The following is a 23,407-nucleotide window of genomic DNA, read 5'->3' as shown; positions in this document are numbered from 1 at the left end:
GTATGAGAAGGGTCAAATGACCTAAAATGACCCCTTTTATAAGATAAAATAATTGCACAAGATGGACCTTGCCGAAGGTAACATCGATGATTTTTCCGAACATTCTCTATGGCGAAGGAAGACCTATCGTTTCATACAGTCAAGTGACCACCATACTATTGAGACAGTTTTGCTATTGCGATAACACGATATCGATAATATTGTTACATCCCTAGTGTTACACGCTGGTGTTTGGTACGTTCGGTTGATGTAAAGCATTGATACGGGATTCTCACACTGTAAGTCCGTTGGGATAAAAGCGTCTGCTAAATGCATGAATGTAAATGTAACGGTCAGAAATAAAGCAATTATGAATCCACGCTGGCAACCGTCACTGGCATGAAAGCAGATCGCATTAAAACGTACGAAGCAAAATTCACACTGTATCTTTTTAGTCCAAACTGAATATATGACGTTTGCTTTGATAGCGATCTGAATGTATTCCAGTGTTGTGTTAGTGCTGCTTCACTGGCGGGTAAGGACGATAAACTCACTTACACACACACACAATCACAGGGTCTCCTTTATCCCCTGAAGGGCAGAATTGACAATAGAGAGCTGAATTATAGTGACTGAAGAACTGCCTGATATAAAAGCAGAGAGAGAGAGAGAGAATAGTTGGATTCAATAAGGTCTCTGTAAAATGAACAAGAAAGCCTTGTGCTCAATACATCTGCCATCAGACAGTCAAAACAAATAAAAGCGGCCCGGCGTACAGGTACACAGCTCAATATGGCCTCCCTCGCCCGAGCTCCGGCTGCCAGCGGGAGAACACACAGCTATATACACACCAACAGATGAGCCATTAGCTCTCTCTCTCTCTCTCTCTCGTGGTGGTGCTGGTGGTTTATGGGGCCTCTGTTGGGTTTAGGCGGACGCTGAGAGCCGAGCCTTCACCTCGCCGGTGCGGTAGAATAATGTCTCCCTGAAGTTTTGTTAAAACCTCATTATTTACTGAAGTGCCGCGACCATCAGGGTCCCCAGGAGCGCCAGGTATTAATATGAAAATGCACAGATTCATTGTCACGAAGAACCATCGGACTCCAGCGCGAATCGATGGGGGAAAAATTGAAGATCGCTGCTTTTGGGATGTAGTTAAGGATTTGGAGGAGAAGCCAGCTTAAGTGGGAAGGGCCTTCATAGTTTAAGTGCATGCTCTCTCGCTCTTTCTCTCTCTCTCTAGTGAGCTGCCCATATAGACAGAAAAAGCATATCCAGATCATGTCTGAACTTGCTGATAATGCACAAAATGATCATTGTATACTGATGTCAGGCTCTGCAAACATCGCTTATTAATATTTAGTGTCATTTATTAATTTATACTCGTTAATGATATTAGAAACACCAATTATGTTTAAGATCAAATTGGAACAAAAAAAACAAGACGGACACAAGGATAAAAGCGTCTACTAAATGAATCAATGTAAATGAAATGGAGAGATTAAATCTTTTGCAACTCGGAAATTTCTCTTAAGAAAAAGAGCCACAAATCTCACAAATGTGAGATTTAGAAGAGATTTAGAAGAGATGTCAACAATGAGTGCGTTTACATGCACAGTCTTACTCCGACTATGCTTAATAAGCTGCTAACGTGTATTGTCAGGTAAACGCGTAAAACGGTTTTCTTTTATCGGGTGAAGGTCACAAAAGGCACAAGCAAAAACTGCGGCAAAATGAAAAAACTATAGTTGCATTTGCAGGTACTGCGGACATGAGAAGAGATAAAAAAACTTATTCTGAACGATTTCCTGCAGCATTTATAATTATTAAACAGAATATCGATGGTGACGTCACTGCACGCAAGAAACCTGGCAAGCAGTGTTGGGTGTAACTAGTTACCAAGTAATTAGTTACTGTAATTTAATAACTTTTCCCTTGAAAAAGTAAAGTAAGGGATTACTCAAATGTTTCTGTAATTTAATTACAGTTACTTCTAGTCAAATAAAAGTCAAATTTTTAAATCCGTGCTTTAATGTATAATTCTTACATTTGTAATACTTTGGTCAGTTAATACTACTACTTTATGTAGTTTAATATTATTTATTTGAATGAATTATGGGTCGCTTCATGTCTGTCCTTGAATCATTTAACTAATCAAAGTTGATAAAGGATATAGAAAGTAATTAGTAATAAGTAATTAAATACTTTTTGGAGAGAGTAATTTGTACAGTAATCTAATTACACTATTGAATATGTAATTAGTAACTAGTACTTGATTACTTTTTCAGAGTAACTTGCCCAACACTGCTGACAAGTCTCAAATTTCCATGTAAATGAGGTTTTCTGCATAGCTGGTTTATTGACATGCATGTAAACACGAGAAAACAGGATCATTTTATAGGCAGATTTTTGATAGATATCGTTTATTTTGTGAATGTAAACGCACTCAAAGCTCATAAACGGCAAAAAACGTAGTTTTCGCGCTGCATGTAAACGTTCGCTCAGTTTTGTTTATGTGCGCACGTCTGACAGCGCAATAGTAAAAGTCCCAAACAGAAGTAACGATAAAATAACGCATAAAAGTCCGCTCTTGAATCTTGCAGTTGATGTAGAAACTTAAAAATGAAAAACTATTGCTACATATGCTGGTTCTGCGGACATACGAAGAGATATAAAAATACAGCTTCTGACCGTTTTCACGCTCCATTTTTCCCGCTGCACAACAAACTATCGATGGTTTTTCCTGCATAGAGAAATTGGAGGCGGCCACCTCCGTTAAATGTCGTGCCGCCTCAGGCTCTCGCCAAAACTATGTCGGGTGTCTTCGCAAGAAATGCTGCGTGCATTTAACAAACTGTCATTTGTGCAGTTGCGACATTATGCCACGGTGGAGGCGCTGTTTCGTTATCAGCACACCGAGGCGCTAAAAAGAGATGCAGAACAAGAGCTGGCTGTGTTTCACGGCTGTTTGTTTGCATCCAAGTACATTTAATTTCTTGAAATTTCTTAAATTAACATGACGTACATCATTATACACTGCGTTCCAAATTATTATGCAAATGATATCTTTCTCTGGTTTTCCTAATTTGTCGATGCAAATGACAGTCAGTATAATTTTCAAGTAATCAACAGTTAGGGTACATTTGGAATTTTATTGAACAAACCTCCCACTGACAACAGTATTTATTTAAAAAATGAAAAACTCAAAATGCACTGTTCCAAATTATTATGCACAACAGAGTTTGAAAACATTTCATAGGTTGTAAAAAACTGAAAATGGTCATTTGTTGAATTTGCAGCATTAGGAGGTCATATTTACTGAAATCAAAAGCTATTTCAATCAAAAACATCCTAACAGGGCAAGTTACATGTTAACATAGGACCCCTTCTTTGATATCACCTTCACAATTCTTGCATCCATTGAACTTGTGAGTTTTTGGATAGTTTCTGATTGAATTTCTTTGCAGGATGTCAGAATAGCCTCCCAGAGCTGCTGTTTTGATGCTAACTGCCTCCCACCATCATAGATCTTTCGCTTGAGGATGCTCCAAAGGTTCTCAATAGGGTTGAGGTCAGGGGAGGATGGTGGCCACACCATGAGTTTCTCTCCTTTTATGCCCATAGCAGCCAATGACACAGAGGTATTCTTTGCAGCATGAGATGGTGCATTGTCATGCATGAAGATGATTTTGCTACGGAAGGCATGGTTCTTCTTTTTGTACCATGGAAGAAAGTGCTCAGTCAGAAACTCTACATACCTTGCAGAGTTCATTTTCACACCTTCAGGGACCCTAAAGGGGCCCACCAGCTGTCTCCCCATGATTCCAGCCCAAAACATGACTCCGCCACCTCCTTGCTGACGTCGCAGCCTTGTTGGGACATGGTGGCCATCCACCAACCATCCACTACTCCATCCATCTGGACCATCCAGGGTTGCACGGCACTCATCAGTAAACAAGACTGTTTGAAAATTAGTCTTCATGTATGTGTGGGCCCACTGCAACCGTTTCTGCTTGTGAGCATTGGTTAGGGGTGGCCGAATAGTAGGTTTATGCACAACTGCAAGCATCTGGAGGATCCTACACCTTGAGGTTTTCGGGACTCCCGAGGCACCAGCAGCTTCAAATACCTGTTTGCTGCTTTGCAATGGCATTTTTGCAGCTGCTCTCTTAATCCGATGAATTTGTCTGGAAGAAACCTTCCTCATTCTGCCTTTATCTGCACGAACCCTTCTGTGCTCTGAATCAGCCACAAATCTCTTCACAGTACGATGATCTCGCTTAAGTTTTCGTGAAATATCTAATGTTTTCATACCTTGTCCAAGACATTGCACTATTTGACGCTTTTCGGCAGCAGACAGATCCTTTTTCTTTCCCATATTGCTTGAAACCTGTGGCCTGCTTAATAATGTGGAACGTCCTTCTTAAGTAGTTTTCCTTTAATTGGGCTCACCTGGCAAACTACTTATCACAGGTGTCTGAGATTGATTTCAGTGATCCAAAGAGCACTGAGACACAATACCATCCATAAGTTTAATTGAACAATATAAAATTAAATGTTTACGACACTTAAATCCAATTTGCATAATAATTTGGAACGCAGTGTAATGTCTTTAGCTTTGCAATTGGATCATTGAATCAGCGTATACTGTACACAGCGAGTTCGCCAGTATGAACGCACATTGCGTTTAGAACACGAATGACTCATTTGAACCGATTCATTTAAACTATTGAACTTTTCAGTCTCTAGGGAATATAAGAGATCCTTGAATCATTCAAAGTGAACCACAGAGAATGCAAGATGTGAATGAGCTTTGATCATTTTAGTCATTTAGTAAGACTGGTTAATTCAGTTGGGATGAAAAGTTAGTTGAAAATGATAAAAAGCTTTATTTGATTAAAAAAACATTGCGGTTTGGTTAATAAAAGTAATGTTTTATATAACTTAATAATTGTCATTTTCATCTCATTTTATTGGCACATTTAATAGGTCAAAGTCACTTTGGTTAAGCCACTTAAAGGTACGGTAGGCCTACGTGTGTGTGAACAAGATCAGGATGACACCACCTCCGCCTCATTTTGAGCCTGACGCGGTTTTCTGCGTAGCCGGTTTATTACAATGCATGTAAACACGTGAAAACAGGTTTCTTTTATAAGCTGACTTTTGATAGATATCCGTGTATTTGGTGCATGTCAACGCACTCACTGTCTCAAACTGAGCTCAGATTTGTCCCGTCTGCAATCAAAAGTCAACATGATTGAAGATCTCAATATGAACTCAAACATTTCTCATCACATTTACCCAAACCCTGATTATTTTCCCTCGACAATCTACGTTCGTTTTACACCTCCTTCACGTGTTTCAACAATGACACTTGTTTCTGTTTTTCTATCTCCTAAGCCACTTTAGGAGAAACATCGGAGCAATAACATTTCCTCAGGGTCAGTTTGTCTTTGTGAACTGATTCACTGAATCCCAGTGCTATTAGTTTAGCTTCTCAAAAGCTCCTGCTGACAGCGCTGCGAGTCTCAGCTTGTGAAGATATAAAGTCACCAACAAAACAAAAATCTTCCCTCAGTATCAAAGCACCAGCGTGCAGGGTTAATTCAGGAACAGTGGAGGTGAAAAGGGGAAAATAAGTGTGGACAGGTATGAAAATCAAGCCCCAGGAGGGTCACGGCGATTAGCGAGCTGTTTTATGACATGAATAGCAGGCAGACGCGGCGCGAGGAAGCGCTTTATCATTCCACTCCTCACGCTGAAGTGCGGCGCTTTGAAGTCTTCGGCTAATTCTACAGAGGAAGGTTAAACTGCTTAAATCTTGAGTCACTTTCACTTCGGCTCTAATGTTGCCGGCTGAGGGGGGGGACGTGACTACAGGATCTTCACAACTCAATTTGCAGACGCCGTAAAAGCCTTTTCTAGATGCTTTTCTCTCCTCTTTGTCCTCCGTCAAAGATTGACGGAGAGAGATGGAATTTCCATTGTTGCATTGATGGGGAGGTTGGTTGTGCTGGGATGATGTTTTAGAGAAGCGCATATGGCATCATGATGTTTATTTCACAGCACATGCGGAAGATTCGCTTTTTAATAACATCTAATGATGGTCCACAAAATATAGAAAAGTTGACAGGTGAGACTTCTTTAATAGCTCGGTTTCTCCAAGACATCAATGAGATGAAATGCTTACGTTTTATTTGCGTCTCAGAAGAAATATCTGAGACTAAGAGTCAGAAATCTCACAAATGTTTGAGAAGAAATCTCAACAATGTCAAGTCGCAGATTTGTCAATATTCTTGAAGATCTCAATATGAACTCAAACATTTCTCACCAAATTGACTCAAATGCAGATTATTTTACCTACACGATCTACATTCATTTTACACCTCCGTACTCTTCGTGTGCTTCAACAATCACTGTCTCCTGAACAATTTTTAGACAATTCAGAATCTGAGCTATGAAAGAGCAACTTCTGAGCATTAAAAATGTCCAGTAAGCGATAAAAATGGCATGTGCAATGCATAAATCCCTACAATATAAACAGTGCAAGTATCACAAAACATGAAAATGTGCAACAAATTCAGGAAAAAAAATCTCTTTCTTGAATGTGATGGTTGGCAACAGCGCATCTGAACGACCATCTACATCAAGTGGTTCTGTAATTTGGCAACAACACCAAATCATTCGGCTGCTTCATGTTTTACTGTAGAAGCCAGTGGCTCCCCAGTCATCTTTTAGTAGGAGTAAATACTGTGGTATTTGTTAAAGTACCGTATTTATTCGTGCTCACACTGGTTAGTAAATGCCGTTGAGGATATCTACGGTTTGCACTCGACGCAACTGCCGGTCCTTTTATCCCTTCAAATCCCGAGCGCCTTGCAGAACATCTCTAAACCATTTCCAGACTCACTGCGTTTGACAGCAACAATAACAGGAATAAACACACACACACACACACACACGCACACACACACACACACGCACGCACACACGCACGCACGCACGCACACACACACACACACACACACACGAGTACAAAGCTGAAATGAGTCTTTTTCATGGCCAATTGGAGATGGTTGGGGAAAAGCTCACAGAGCAAAAGTACAACACAGAAAGGCTAAAGCAGAGGAGTGATGCTGAATGTGGCCCAGTCTTGAGCTCATGATCTGAGACGCTCGGCCCACATAAAAGGTGAAGAGAGTCATTTCCGCAGCATCACACGCAACAACGAAGGTCATTTCAAAACACTCTGAACTTCCGTGTCTATCTGAGGTGACAAACATCGTTCAAGTGCATCTTATATTTTTTATGTAGCCAGAAACAACAGTAAAGCAGGCAGTAACGTAAAGTGTTTATTTTTCTCTCAGGTCAACTACAGTCATGACAAAGCAACAGTTCGAAGTGAATATTGCTGAGCTGGTGAGTTAAAGCAGAAAAATGTGTTATCAAGTACAAAAATGTCTCCTTACCACGGTTCATCATGGTAAACTTATAATCATTATAATTGTAGCTGTCGGGACAGTGTCAGTTGTTTTTCAGCACATGGGTATGTACACTGTACATGTGTCCTATGGTGTGACATACTGTAGCAAAAACAAACTGTTAATAATACAGTATATTATTTAATATAAATATATTTAATAGTTTTATCTTTATTGTTTGGGCTTTTTTATTTTTGCCGTCACACCACCATAGGACACATTTAAACATTTATTTGTCAACTACCTACATAAAAATAAATACATAAAGTAACCTGCAATGTTACGTTTTAAACAGAGATGGCGATAGAGAGGCAAATTACTGTCAGAATGTTTATGTTGAACTATTACTATACAAAAATGAACCATGGCTTTACTACAAATTACACCCCCCCACCAAAAATGCAGTTATTATAGTTAAAACACACAAAATAATCATGTTTTTTCTACAGTTTAACCACGGCATTTGTAGTTTACAAATAGTAAGCATTCAGACAAAAAGCAAGGATACTACACTTTTACTATAATAAAATATAAATTATTATAGGAGTATAGCTGCATCCCAATTCGCATACTATCCGTACTAAATAGTATTCGAAAATAGAATTAGTACGTCCCAAATCAAAGTATGAGAGTATAAATGAGTATTCTCAAAGTACCCGGATGGTCTACTGTTTCCGGTGGAAATTTCAAAGTGTGAATCCATGGACACTTAGTGGCTGATATTACCCATAACTCACCGCGAGAGGGCGGAGTTTCGCGACGCTTCAATGCATTAATAAAATTAAATAAAAGATGCTTCGCTAAGTATACTGTGAACATTACATAGGAAATAATGAATGAATAAATACTTAAAAGCAATGATGAGCTGTATTTTGATGTTCGTGACGTTAAGGATCACAGTGTCGTCTAGGCAACAATGGCTACTTCCGTTTCGCATTAGTATGTCCCAGTACGTGCATACAGTTTTGCAACGCATTAAAATGTATATACTGTTCAATAACAAAATCAGTGCATACTTAAAGGGTATAGTATACGTAAGTAGTCGAATTGGGACGCCGCATATGACTTTTAACGCATCCACTTTAACGGCACAAGTAACAGAAACGTGACCTAGCCTAAAAACAAAGAGACTTCGTTTTAAATTCAGAATGTATGAATCACATAAATCAAAGGTTAAAATTATATTAATACAACACTGCTAATGTTTTTCTTATCCAGATAAATATGCTGTGCTCTGACCGACTGCATATTTTTGTAGCTTCCATATTGGTCAATGGAGGTCTACACATTTCAGGACAAAAGATGACATGCTATTTGCAGAGGGATCTCAAAAGCCTGTTCCCTATTGGTCCAAATGTGTCCTAAAAGAGACGAGCTGGGCCTTTTGGCCCGTCCTTTCCACCAGCGCTCACGGAAATGCCATCTGGCTGGTGTGAATTATTACCACGGCAACGGCCGTGTGACCCGAGACCAAGGTCACCGAAACCTGTAGCCGGCGCCTATAGCTGCGTGATGTCTTTCATGAGGTTAGAGAAAGCCAGCGTATATTCTTATCAAGACGTCCTATCGCTTAGGAAACGGATTAATTGAAGAACATTTGCTTTGTGGTGTAATTCATTCATCTGGATTTCGACAGAATATGACAAATGTGCTCATGACTTGCACAAAACGACAAAGATAGAAACTAGCCGTGGAAAAAAACGTTTTGTGTATGGTCTAATGTATTTGTGTGCTAAATAAAGTAAATAATGCTCTGTATAACTTCTGTGTGTAATAATACACGGAAGACAAATTATTGTTTTTTTAAGTGTTGGAAGTCTAATGAAGGATTTTTTCTCTGGGAAAAAAACATATGCAAGACTACATTCACAAAAAAATGACTAAAATTAAAGCTAGATTAAACAAGGATTTCATCCTATAAAATTAGATTTTTTTCTCTCCGAAACTCATTTTAAATTTTTTTAGTGAAAGAATATAACACAGAAAGAGCCCGACTGTTATTATTTATATCAAAAACGCACCCTAAAATCCCCCTAATGAACAATTCCCCCGAGATCAAACACACAACGCCTCTCCACACACGCGGGAATATCACAGAAACACCTCCGAGGATTAATGGCAGTACAGGAACTGCTGTATAAAATGATGTAATTTGAGAGCAACCAAAGCGACAGGCATAAGCCACAGACCCCAGCAAAAACATCATCTGACACGGCCAGATGCTCCGCTACAGACCAACACAGACAAAGAGCCTCATAAATCACCTGTCAGCCACAGATACCCCCCTCTCCTAAAGTTATTCGTCCGCTGGTCAATACAAGCACTCGCGCACCATTCGGGGCGTGGGGGGGGGGGTGTACGGGGGGATCGGGTTTGTAAAATAACAACTGGGTGATCTGAAACTTTCCACATGTGAACTTTTGGACACATTAAAGGTGTTGCGACTAACTTCCTGAATATTTCCAGCACTTCACCTTTACCCATCCACAACTGATCATCGGATCTCGGCGGAGTCCAAGTTCAAGAGTGGGCGAGGGGACCCTAGGGACCGCCACGGACATGATGTCCCATGGGGGCCACACGAGACCATAACAAAAACCCTGACAGCACAGACTAAACCGACTCAATTCAGAAAGAAGTCAGAAGCAACGTCATGCAAATAAATCACGTGAAATAATAAGTTAACGTGTCGTGCACCAAACTACATTTATGATAGTAAAGAAAAGACACGTGGAAAATGTGCAGCGAATGCATTTACAAAACAAAGACGACAAATACGCCGGTTTGAGAAATGTGTTCATTGAAATAAAACCATCATGTTTTGGATATGCAACTGTGCAGTCCATGTAAACAATGTAATATGCTGTTGAAGCACATGCCGGCTGCACACGCATCATATTCAATCGGACTTAAACCGTCACAGACTGCAGGTGAGCACATCAATAACCTGAACCAGGTGTGACCTACACCAACTCCACAAACTAAGAGCCAAAACCAAAGGAGAAAGGTTCTCAAACGTATAGTCGACCGGATTCATTTAAAAACAAAAAGACACGCCGCTGCGCGAGTCTTACTGACTGACTCATAACAACAAAACAACAATAACAGATGGATTTCAGCTTAACATACGCTGTTTAACTTGTCTACGGAATAGAAATTGAGATATCAGCGTCACAAACACACCGTACAAAGAGATGCATGATGTACATTAACATTTAACAATCCGATAGCGTGCTGGTTTTTTACAACCACAAACGCTTCCAGCATCTTTGTTTTAAAAACGACTGAAACAAAATACAGGTCCCGGGCATGTGAAAGAGACAGAAGCATAACGTACAAACAATTGCAATACCTCACAGTTTTGAGTAACTATACGATTAACATAAAGAATCATAATATTACACAGTATTATTGTGACCCAGATATAATATTCTATCACCAGATCCCTGCTGATTTCCACCGCAGAGCCCCCTTCTCCTGTCCTTCAATGGGACACGTCCCCTCGCTAATATCTAGGTTTGTGTGCATTCAAATGGGTTTTTAAATCAACTTAAACTTTCATATTTGGACCCTTGATCTTCAATATCCGCTCATATCTGAGCTATTTTCAGCACAACACAGACAATAAGCATCACACATTTGTCCAAAGGAGCTCTCAATGGAAACATGTTTGATCTCAGTGTCCATGAACAATCTGAGGATTGAATAACCTCTGCCTGTATTGTGAACAAACTGAAGAGATGAGACCCTCCAATAACAACCTACATCAGGACCACTTCTCTGGACAGGCTTTAATAGCAATTGGCCACTCTCTCTCTCTCTCTCTCTCTCTCTCTCTCACACACACACACACACACACACACACACAGATGTGATTCCTCTATGGCATGGCATGCTCTTGTCATTTCTCATGTTACACAGCATCAATCACAGGAGTGAGTCTGCGCCCTCGCGCTGGCCGCGGCTGATTTACAAACATTAGCAGAAATGCAATTACACAGTCCGACAAGCGCGAACGCAAGCGACGCGACGCGCCTGTCAGAACGGGAACGCAGCTTCCTTGGTTATGAAGGGAACGTCCGCGAGCGTTGTGGTTATATCGCGACGCGTCGTATGGTTAATGGGAGCGTGCGTACTGCAGCTGCAACAAACGTTGAGCGCGCGTTTGAACGCGACGCACTGGTTTGTTGCCTGTCAAAACAAAAACTGTTGTCTCCAACAATAAAATACCAACAACAGGCATGCTTCCATAAATCCACAAAACCTCTTTAAAGCCCCAAAATATGTAACACAATTCAATAAAATAATCACCATTGATTATTTCAATGGTGTTTACATCAGGTAGCCTATACTTAATAAAGACGTACAGAACATTCAACCTTCTGTTATTGAATTATGCTCAACATAAGACAAAATGTAGTTCTTTCACAATAAAGTAGAATCATAACTGCATACGATACGATGAGTTTTTTTAAAGCCATATTTAGATCAAACTTTTAATTTAGTAATATTAGATCCAATACTAGACTAATTCGGGCAAATTCATTTCGGGAAACATGCACACATTAAACCCTCAACACGAGCATTAAACGTTACCAACATTAAGCAACACGAATGGTTACTGTTAACACTAATAATGTCATAGTAAATGACACGCCAACAATAAATTCATAAACTTTCCCAAACACAACCTCTACTGGTGCGACGTGTCAGAATGAGTAAAACAGACTAATAAAGACAATAAGGAATAAATAAACGATCTAAAGTCAACATACAACATCAAACATATAAGATAAGTTTATTTAATAAAGTACCACATGTATAAAAAGCCGCACGAGCCGCGCGCGTCACCGTTCACCGTTAGCATGAGAATAAAACACATTACGCGGATAAAAAGTTGCACTCCACAGACGTGCAAAGGTATTAAAAGTTTCCGTGTCCAGAAAAGCTCATGACAGAAGTGTTCAAATAAGGTTAAACGCGGCGTTAATGCGCGACGGTGCACGCAGCGGCGCCTCCGCAGCTCTCACGCGCTCCTGATCAATGATTGAACCGAACAAAAGGCAGAAGAGGATCAATTACTAATAACTATCAATGAAACAGCAGCATCCCGTCCCTCTAAAGTCCCCAAAATGCACGAAACGCAAGGTGCATCAGCTCGTACGCGATCGCGTCGTACGAAAAAGGTGAGAAATAAGACCAACCTGAAGCTGCCGAAGATCAAATTTCTTCCAATATTGAAACATCGATCCCACATCGGCGGCCATCTTGAGCACAATATTCAAGAGCGGCTACAAGAAATATATGGGCTGGATTCCCCCCGTTAAACAGCGTTGACGATTACACTCCACATGGGAAAAAATGTTGAAAAAAATAACAGTTCTGGAAAAGCGGATGCGCACGAGAGCAGGTGCATGCGATATGAATGCATATGGATGCATTAGTGCAGCTCCCGGGATTAACTGGCCATTTGCACTTGATTTTGGGTTTGTTAAACTTATCAATACTGACGTAACGGGTTGATCGATAACGTCTGGGAACTGGAAGGAGAACAACGCGATCGTTAACCAATGCGCATCGCCATATGTTTCATGCGTAAAATCGTCAAACCTTTTTTAGACTTTGCCGTTTGCATATCATTAACGAGGCACAAATAATGATATTTGCAAATTTGAACGGATGCTTTGAAAGATTCATTTGGAGAATAAACAGATGAGATTTAAGATGAAGCATTTGAAGTGTGCTTTGACATCTGGGCTATTTTAATATTTCTCTTATGAATTATAAAGTATACAATAATTCTATATATAAAACAAAGGTTTCATAAAGACGTGGCTTAACTAATATACAAATGTTAATGTGCTTTTCCAACAATTTGGGGATTTGAATATATTAACTGGTAATATAAAAAATAAACACAGATGTTATTTCTCGAAAAATATGCAAATAAAAACAAATGGCACAAACCTGCGCACAGTCCATGCAGTTTATCTTTCACAGCACATTACTGATATAAAGGCATGCAATTTTAATATTTATTGGACACGTTTGTTAGGTATTTATCTCAGATATTGCTTTTAATAGCAAATGTAACGGTGTTTTCTCTTACAAAAGACACTTAAATACAAACAATCAAACCAAATCCGATTGCCTTTCTAGGCATAATAAAAACAACACACAAATGTTCTGATGGGCTTGTATGATTAACATTTGAAATTCTGAATAGACAGTTCTGCAGAAATGTTGACACATGCTCCCTCTTGTGGAGGTTTGTTTCTATTGGACTGGTCTGTTACCCAAGTAGCCTTTACAATGAAGAGCATTTGTAACTACATTAACAAATAAATGACAAACAGCACAGATTTCAAAGTCACTATCCAAATGACATATTTTAACAGTAAGTGCTTTTATCGGTTATGTGATGGCAACTAGAAGGTCAAACAAAAAAATCTCACCTGTGAACGTACCCTAGGAGGAAGGTTTATAAATCACGCTGTGCATAATGCAGGTCGCAATTCTTTACACAAAACTGGAATTCCTTTAAAAAGTTGTTAATATAAGCAGAGCCAAGCTTTCGATAAACTTTGTTTCAGTTATTACAAGGTCTGTGTGGATTTATTTCCCCGTTTAGGAAAACAGCGTGAATTTAGCATGTGAAATGCTCAGTTAGCAGTATAATAATGTGTTCAAATGAGCTGGTTTAAGAGGTTAACTGCTCCGCTGGCTCGTGGACCGTGAGCAATAACTGCGCGAGCACATCTGTCATTCTTCCATCCGCTATTAAAACCAAAAGCAAGTCTATTTTTAAGCAGAAATATATTTGCACTTTGTAAGCCAACTACCGGGAATATAAAAGGTGCTTATTAAAAGTTTCTGTTTTATTGCTTTTTATTTATTGCTTCGGGGGGGAAAGACTGCATCGGTCTTATAAGAAAGGAATAATATATCTTGTTTTGATACGGTTCACGGTTAAATTTGAAATTTAAATCAGTTCTGATATACAAGCCTGACGCACCAACACTTATTACTTTTGTTCAAATCTAAATATGTAGATATTTCAAGGGTGCAAAGCCTCACAACAGCAGATAATCTGAAACGGAGGAGTGCGAGATTTGTGTCTGTGGTCTATTAGAAGTCTATAAAGATGTGATGATGAACTCACACTACTAATGACGTGAAATAAATAAAACATTAGAAGGCATTGCTGACCTACAGAAGTGATATGAGGGTTGACTCGTGCACTTGATGACGTATGTGCAGTGGCCTAGATACACATCAATGTTTGACTACGGCCGGTAAAATCATTCCAGGAGTATTGGTCAGAGCTACTGAACTCTGATATATTGATCTGCTCCAGGCCTGAAAACAGAAGCTTGTTGAGACTGCCACCAGCTGGCAACAATATTTCAGTATGAACGTTATCATTGCATTAAGGCACAAGAAAAGATGACCAAGGAACGGTCCATAGTGAAAAGACTTTAAAGAATTTATGGATGCTTTGAGCCATTTCAAAACACGTTTTTTTTTATGTGAACGGTCAAAAATAGGAAAATAGGAAAACAGTTGGAAGGGTAAACTGTCTTTCCCGCTGTCAGCCGGTGATATATCGCTTCTAAAGGTGTAGTGGTAATGCAGTATTAGTGCACACTGCATGGGTTTGTGTACGAGAGAGCGAGCAGAGGTCGCGTTTACACCTCCTGATAACATCATCATTATCTAGTACTGGACTAAACCTTTATTTCAGACCTGATTGTGATGTCAATGCATCCAAAAAGTGTTTGGACACTTAAGGCCGTGTTCACAATTGACTTCTTTTTTGACAATAAAAGGCGCTTTTTTTAGTAAAAAAAAAAACAACAACACTGGTAGCGTTTGGTTACAAATAGCAGCCGAGCGCCATGACTTCGGAGGCAGCGTCCGTGCACGAAGGCAGCCCAGAGAAACAGATAGGCAGCGTAACGGAAGTATATTTGAATTATAAACAGAGAGCGTCTTTGCAATAACTAATCACATATATAAAAACTACAATACTAATTTCTCACTAGAAATGCAATCAGAAGTTGTTGAAAGTGAAAATGAAACTTACATTTATACAAAACTATGCTCCAACGGGCGTTTCGGCCGCCATTTTATTTTTTCGAGCTTGAGCCTTCTCAACCAATCACGTTCCTCGCATGTTGTTATGGAAACGACAGGTCTCTGTCATTGGTTCGCTGTGAAAAAAGGAGCTTGACGTAGGACATTTTTTTAAGAAAAGTCGAACGTTTACTCCATAGGATTATAATGTAAAACAGACGCTAGCAGCCTCGAAAAAGAAGTCAAGTCTGAACACGGCCTAAGACATGACAACGTCACAATGTCCCTGCATTACATACTGTAACAAAGAAATCAACGCATGTTGCATTTGTGCTCGTAGAGACAAACACCTTGAACAGCAATGGGTCACAAGTCATTGAACAAAGGCTTAAAAATAATTTGTTGCTTTGTTATCTAATGCAGTGACATTTAACTCAACTCAACTCAACTTTATTTATATAGCGCTTTTACAATTTTCATTGTTACAAAGCAGCTGCACATGAGACACATTGACTACAAGCAAAACAATCAAAGTTGTACCTGCAAAAACAAGAAAAGGTTGAAAACACAGAAGACAGACACACCCACACACAAAACACTCCACACACACAACACGCACACGCACCAACACACACAGACACAGAGACACACACACACACACACACACACACACACACACGTACGTACACAGACAAGTACGCACACACACACACGCTCAGTGAGAGCACACATTTAGGATAAAGGAGAGAGAAGCACAGGTCAAATATAACAGATAATAAATTCCTATATGCAATATTAATTAAGTAAAACTTTAAGATTCTAAAGCAGCCCCCCCGGTCAGGCAGATAGTGCAAAAACAGTATGCAAACGGTGGCGAGGAACCCAAAACTCTAATCGAGAAAAAAAACCTCAGGAGAACCCAGGCCCAACCAGGGGATTCCAGTTCCCCTCTGGCAAAAGCTGCTGCCTCTGCACAAGCTCCAGAGAACTTGCACAACAAGGCTAAATAAAATAAATAAACTTAATAATAAAATAAATTATAGTTTAAGATTATCATTAATAATCTAATAGCATTTGAAGTTTTGTGGTGAAGACATGTCAAGAGACCGCGTCCTTCTTTATCCAGCTCTATCATCTCAGCTCTTGTCAGGTCCCCACTTCCCATTCTCCGCTCTACCATCAGATCAGGCCATGAACTGCATCCTACTCGCTGTGGTAACCTTGGAACAATGAGACAAGACTGGCTGAGAGTAGAGTACTGTTCTGTACTCTTTGATGCAACAAGTACATCAGTTGTGTTTTTGGATCCGATTTAAATTTAAATGTGATTTGAGTGTCCAAACTCTTTCTGGCACCACATAACACAAACTCAACTTTAGTGTACATGCTAAAAATGGAAATGTAGAGCTTCTAACACATTTGTATCGCACTGACATAAATAAAGGCAATTAGAAACCGGCTTTATACAAATGAAGCTGTCAATCAAACAAGCAGACGCACTGTATGGTTTAGGAAAGTCCGGTAACAACTGTCCAGTGTTAAAAGCCACCGGGCGGCTGATCTATTAAAGCCTTTAAATCAGGATTCTTATAATAACTTCTGAAGTCTATAACTGACTAAATACCATCATGGAAAATGTATTCATAGATGGGGAGGGTATGTTATATTTATATATAAAAACAAACAGCGTTTTAACAGTTCCGTCTGATATCACTTTTGCTCGCTATCCTGGGATTGAAGAGTTACAGTTATGGTGAGTTTGATTTGTCTTTTAGAAACCTTTATGTTTTACATTGGCAAAGGATGTACATTTAACAACTACATATATATATATAAAATATATACTTTGAGAAAACTGGTTAATGTTTGGTGCCAGGTCAAGATATTGGAAACTTTCTATCCATGCTTATATTAAAATACAGCAGAAGCCTTCTATATTTTCATACTAACTGTAGTTATTTACAATTTTAACCAATATTAACTTACATGCTACTTCACATGAACATTAAACAAAAAATTTAGAGAATTAGTTTTTCCTGTGTTTGAAACAAACGCTAAATGTGTGGGTTTTTTTAATCAAGGTAAGAGTTACTCAGAGCCACTTACATCTGTCTGATTGTTTTATTCGTGTTACTTTCAATGGGAAATTAATGAAAAATAATCTGTTTCTATTCTCAAAGATGGATACATACGTTTTCATTGCACAAGAAGGAAAGAAAGAAAATACACAAAGAATATTTGAAAAAGAACATCATAACAGATACAGCAAATTCTTTTAGACCTAGTGAAAACCCAAGTCTCCTGCTGAAATATCTCTAATTTTTCTTAAAAAAAAAAACAGATCTCAGTTATCACAGCTTCTAGAAGGGATTTTAACAACATCTCATGCTGTGCTCACATTTGACAAGATACCAAAATCTGCAATCAAACATCAGAAGTCTCAACATAAGATCAACACAAACATTTCTCAGCTAATTCGTTCAAAATCAAATAATATGAGCAGCCGTTTACACATTAACTTTGCATCTCTATATACATACTGTATATCAACGATTAACTCATTTGTTTTTATTTCTCCTAAAAGTTTTGGGAGAATCAACTTAGTCGAAACGGATACATAAATGAAATCTCCCCATTAGAGATGAAAAAGCAACCTCAGAGCATTACAATTTTCCCTGTTTAAAACTTTTGAAAATACCCTTCAAAGAAAGTACTTTACAGTTCACCTCATCTACAGGACAACTGTTAAAATCTAATCCAGCAGCTGTCCTGTGATGTCACCGATCAGAAATGCATCTTGCAATGTTTTCCAGATTCTGTGGCATGAATGTAAATAGTGGCGATTAATCCTGTCTTGGTAGGATTATCTATCAACAGGCTCAGAGATGAGAGCGTTTCAGCGCCAGTTTATAATCCCACATCTGATCCATTGGCTGAGTGCTCTGCACTCTCTGAGCTAATTTTACATTTCATATTTACATTCACATAAACTCACTTAAAAGAGCATTTATTTCTCACATCATAGCAGTTTCAGTGCTTCACAAATATAAACAGTATGAAATATAGCATAAGTATACACCTTAAAACACAATTTCCAAGTAAACATGCTGTGTTCTGGCCATGTACATTAAATATATTACATTACTGACATCTAGCCTACACGTTATTTTTAACCAGGAAAAATAAGACAAAGCAAAGATTGACAGGTGTGAATTTTTACAATTACTCACAACAATGAATACTTTTCCAAGTCCATCCATCCTAACTATAAGAATTCCAAGTAACCGGACACATAAAATGTTTTAGTAATTTATGTAAATATAAACCCCTTAAAGCGTTTGAGAAATGTACTTTCTATCCCTTAAAACTCAGCTCCGTCAGTTACCTGTATGTGTTTATGAAGCGATCATGACCTGTCCAACATGGCGGCGCCACAGACCCACGATTCACCTGCGTCTCTGTGGTCCAATCAATGTCTTTATCGGTCTAGCGTGAGTGAGCGTCAATAAACCTTCGGCATTTACAAACCAGATTCGCTTTACTGACACACTTGCGACTTTTGACGTCTCGTCATATAATTCCAGTGAAATTCACAACACCAGCTCGAGTTTTGCGGCGCCGCTGTCAATCCCACAATCCAACATCCAGAACGCGTCGGCCTCCGTAGATGCGAATTTTAATGCGCGCTCACCTCCGGTCACCTACCAACAAACGATTATTGATATTACAAGCAACTTGCTTGCTGGCAGACTGTCCTGACTTCGTTAATCGCGTTGAAAAGACATTGGGCCTCATTCATGAAACATTCGTAAATAAATGAATAAATTCCGAGTCATTTGCGTGTAAAACAGACCTTCCCGAAAACTCTCCTCCAGATTCACAAATACTTCGTAAACGTAAGATTTGATAGTAAAACGTGTGTATGTTAAATAATTCCAATCATTCGTAAATAACGCGTGCATGCACGCGCATTCCTAATTAGCATAATCCCCGTCTATGAATTACAGATAACGTTACGCAAATTACGTAGGAATCCTCTGGATTCCATTCTCAGGTTTGGAACGTTATATTGCATAAATGCATAAGAGACGAATAGGCTATGCCTAACAATATATTAATGAATTAACGTGTCCACCAAAACATTTGAAGCCAAGTGAAATAATGTCTGGTGCTCTTCTGAAAACGGCCAGCCGGTGGCGATTGGGGGGTACGGCGTTTTTTCCGGAGACGCGTCGGTTGCTGTGATTTGGAATATCTACGACAGTAACATGTTTCGTGTATCTTATTTTGAAAAATATTCCCGAGTATAAAAATGCAGTAACCAGTGTTCTGCCAATTTATGCTACCCATAAATTTGTGCTACCCTCGTGTTGTGATTGGGTTGGGGGAGGGGTTATTTAGGTGTAAGGGTTGGGTTGGGGGAGGGGTTAGTCCTGTTTTGTATGGAGGTAGCAAAATTTGATAGGGATGCATAAATTGGCAGAACACCGGCATGAAGAATACAGACAGCGACAGTCTCCAATACAAATAAACCCCGCAAGTCCCTCCGTGAACTCCTTTTTCATTAATAAGTTATTAAAAGGCATATTGTTTTGTGAAATAAACCTGTCTGATATTAATATGTTAAATGTGTTCTTTGGTTTTATTATGAATACTATTCTACAATATAGGCTATAGTGTACGATTTATATAGTATATATTATAAGTACTCTTTATATATTTTTATTTACATATTATTTATTTATATAGTATATGTATTTTTTTGTAACCTGTCACATGTTATGCCTGGTGTGCTTTTGCAGGCACCCAAAAAAGCAAAGAAGAGGGCAGAAGGAGCCAATTCAAATGTCTTCTCCATGTTTGAGCAGACACAAATCCAGGAGTTCAAAGAGGTACAAAGTTAACAAACCATACACTTGTTCAACTCTAATGGCTGTGACGGCGTTCTTTATCATGCCTGTTTCGCTGTGATGTTGAGCATTTGAAGAAGAACGGCGAGATTCCCATATGTGACTTCAATATGTCATCGCTCATCATCGCTCGTGAATAATTCAGAATCTGTCAGTAACGATTAGCACAGCGGAGTGATTTACACCCTAGACACACACACACTGAACCTGCTGTCAAGCCTGCAGAAGTTGCGTGGAGAATGCAGCAGGACAGACGTCGTCTCTGGTCTCAAAGCAACTGTGAAAAGATCACGACAAACAGGATGAGCATGACTCTGATCCGAGATGGCAGTGATGGGAGCGTGCAGACGAATGCTTTCTCTCTCACGTATCACAAACAGACACGAGGAAACGAAATGAAATACACAAAGAGAGATGATTTTGTATTTTTTTCAGTGTAACACTTTTTAAGGAATCTTAAGCGCGTCTTAAAAAGAGCCATTCATCAGTCATACTTCGTCCCTCTCTCTCTCTCTCTCTCACTCACAATATTTTCTCTCTTTCATCCGCTTCAGGCTTTCACAATCATGGACCAGAACAGAGATGGCTTTATCGACAAGAATGACCTGAGGGACACGTTCGCAGCTTTAGGTGGGCTTTACTAATCTCTGCTGTGTGTCGCTGTCCTTTTGCGTGCCGGCTGAGGGATCTTTCTGACAGCGGCTTTGACCTCTGACCCCCGTCTCCACAGGCCGTCTGAACGTCAAACAGGAGGAGATCGATGAGATGCTGAAGGAGGCTCCAGGGCCCATTAATTTCACCGTCTTCCTCACCATGTTTGGAGAGAAGCTGAAAGGTAAATGTTTGAAAGAATCCAAACGCCGTAAAGTGAAAATGAATTCTGTGTGAACTTCCGTTTGTCCGGCAGGATCTTATTAGGAGAGTTGTTACTTTAATTCTTAAAGTAATTTAAAAATGTCATTTCCTTTACAGTCATATAAACCCAATTGGGAACAGTGCGTTCTGAAAGATCTCGTATTAGCCTATATGAATATTCCCATTAGGATCGTCTTCAATTATTTCAGAAACTCCAGTAGGATTTCTGTGTGAATCTTTGCACTTTTTTGGGGGGGGGGAGTTTTGGCATAACGCTCTCTCTTAACATGTCTCTATATTGTCAGGGGCAGATGCAGAAGAGACAATCCTGAATGCTTTCAAAGTGTTCGACGGTGAGGGAAAGGGGACACTGAAAACGGATTTGTGAGAACATTTATAATTACACACATCCACATAAAAATCAAGCAGGTTTTGTCGTATGGTATGATCTGTCTCAGGTTTAACAAAACTTTGTCTCGCCCCACAGTTTGACAAAGATGTTGACGACACAAGCAGACCGATTCACTCCGGAAGAGGTTTGACCTCTTGAGGTCACTAGTTTGGTGTATTATACATTGTGTGTTCACAGGAATGTCACAATACTTGTACACCAATGAATAGAAAGAGTTTGGGTTTGTCTGTTATGATTTCTTTTTTGTAAGCTTTCACATCCATCCAGAGTAACGGCACATTTTTTTTCTAACTTTCCTTAGATGGAGCAAATGTTTAGCGCGTTCCCTCCAGACGCAGCAGGTAATCTGGATTATAAGAATCTGGTCCACATTATCACACACGGAGAAGAAAAAGACCAGGAGTGAAAAATCTCCTGTCCACGCACCATCTAACAAAACATGCTTTATTCAGAGTATGGGAAACAAATATTGCTGATCTCTCTTTTTAACAAAAATATTAGAGGTGGCTTTGATTTTATGTATACAGAAATGTTTTTGTTGCAAAATCAAGACTTTAATAGTGAACCCAAATGATATGCAGTGCTAAATAAAAAGTTATTTGTGAGAAATGCTCCAGCATTTGTTTTCAGATGACACTTTGATATTGTGTTAAATAATGCAATGATGATAAGAGATTTTATGCATGGCTTAAATTAATTTGTGGTTACTGTATTCTCTGTATTCTAAACGGTAGTCTTTACTGCCATCTACTGTCTGAGTAGATATTTTAACATTACAGACGATCACTAATACAAGTATAATAAGATGATCATTAAACATTAAATGTAGATTTAATCACACTAAATAACAAGTTGCATATGATCTTCCTGTGCTTTTTTAACGTTGTATTTTTTCAATTCTGAAATTCAAATGCTGTCAAGGCCCTATACACAAAAGTTTAGTTTCACCAGCAATGTGTTCCAATGACCTGAATCATACACTTCATACTGACCAGACACTTCACAGTCTGAAAGCATGCAGGAGACAAGGTTAGATATTATATTTCATGAAAACAAACCAAATGACAATGGCACAAAACAAGCACAAAAGCTAAATATTTTACAATTAGAAGTTTGTTAGATTTGAAATTTAAACATGCACACTATTGTGACACTTTGAGGATGTCTGACTGCTCCTGTGGTAATTCTGGTAAAACACCTGTATGAAATAAATTATTAGTAAAAAACAATTAGGCCAACCTGCATTGCAGCAGTGTAACTGTGTTTGATATATAAAGAATATGTGAAACAGCAACACGCCTAAAGGAAACATTTAAATGGCATAATATTGTATCTGGTAAGATACTGCTTCATGTGATGCAGCAAGTACATTTCAATGTAGTACAATAGTAGGCCTGTTTTATGTGTATTTCATTAGTCGTTCATTCGTGTACTGCACAAGTGCAGCCACTAGGTGGCGTTAAAAAAACTAAAAGACAAACCATCTCACTTAAATTTGTTTCATACTATCCCATCAGCATTTCAGAGCCTGATGAATAATATCATCACCGAGCACAACAACTTCATGATTTTTATTGTTATTTTCTGAGCTTTATTGCCAAGTGTGCTTGGACACACAATGAATTTGTCTGAGTGACAGAAGCTTCCAGTGCACATTCAGGTTAAAAAAGTGACAAGGCACAGGTAACAAAACG

The 23,407-nt window shown here is 39.1% G+C and overlaps 2 protein-coding genes across 4 annotated transcripts in view; one reads left to right on the top strand and one right to left on the bottom strand.

Moving 5' to 3' along the window:
* The window catches only part of cux2b (cut-like homeobox 2b), a 139,018-nt gene extending 126,072 nt beyond the window's left edge, over positions 1-12,946 (bottom strand). The window contains exon 1 of one of the 2 annotated variants that reach the window (XM_057357597.1): positions 12,665-12,946. In XM_057357597.1, coding sequence (XP_057213580.1) covers positions 12,665-12,727 — 63 coding nt within the window. In that variant the 5' untranslated portion in view covers positions 12,728-12,946. The remainder of the gene's footprint in view (positions 1-12,664) is intronic. The other variant, XM_057357593.1, reaches the window with a different exon arrangement.
* A 4,274-nt stretch (positions 12,947-17,220) lies between these two features.
* myl2b (myosin, light chain 2b, regulatory, cardiac, slow) lies at positions 17,221-22,395 on the top strand. 2 transcript variants are annotated; one of them, XM_057357620.1, is made up of 7 exons: positions 17,221-17,289; positions 20,339-20,428; positions 21,001-21,076; positions 21,177-21,281; positions 21,607-21,685; positions 21,789-21,837; positions 22,015-22,395. In XM_057357620.1, the coding sequence occupies exons 1-7, from the start codon at positions 17,287-17,289 to the stop codon at positions 22,117-22,119; spliced, it is 507 nt and encodes a 168-aa protein (XP_057213603.1). In that variant the 5' UTR covers positions 17,221-17,286; the 3' UTR covers positions 22,120-22,395. The 2 variants fall into 2 exon arrangements, with proteins under 2 accessions (XP_057213603.1, XP_057213604.1); XM_057357621.1 differs by having other exon boundaries at positions 21,789-21,852; positions 22,015-22,127.
* The last annotated feature ends 1,012 nt before the right edge of the window (positions 22,396-23,407 follow it).

The sequence above is a fragment of the Triplophysa rosa genome, linkage group LG17 (genome assembly GCF_024868665.1).
Source record: "Triplophysa rosa linkage group LG17, Trosa_1v2, whole genome shotgun sequence".
Taxonomy (NCBI): domain Eukaryota; kingdom Metazoa; phylum Chordata; class Actinopteri; order Cypriniformes; family Nemacheilidae; genus Triplophysa; species Triplophysa rosa.
Note: the sequence above shows the minus strand (reverse complement) of the source record. Positions and strands in the feature narration are given on the sequence as shown.

Coding starts and splice junctions, on each gene's coding strand:
- myl2b (XM_057357620.1), top strand. Junction 21,077..21,176: donor GGACACGTTCGCAGCTTTAG/GTGGGCTTTACT, acceptor CCGTCTCCACAG/GCCGTCTGAACGTCAAACAG. Junction 21,686..21,788: donor GGGACACTGAAAACGGATTT/GTGAGAACATTT, acceptor CTCGCCCCACAG/TTTGACAAAGATGTTGACGA.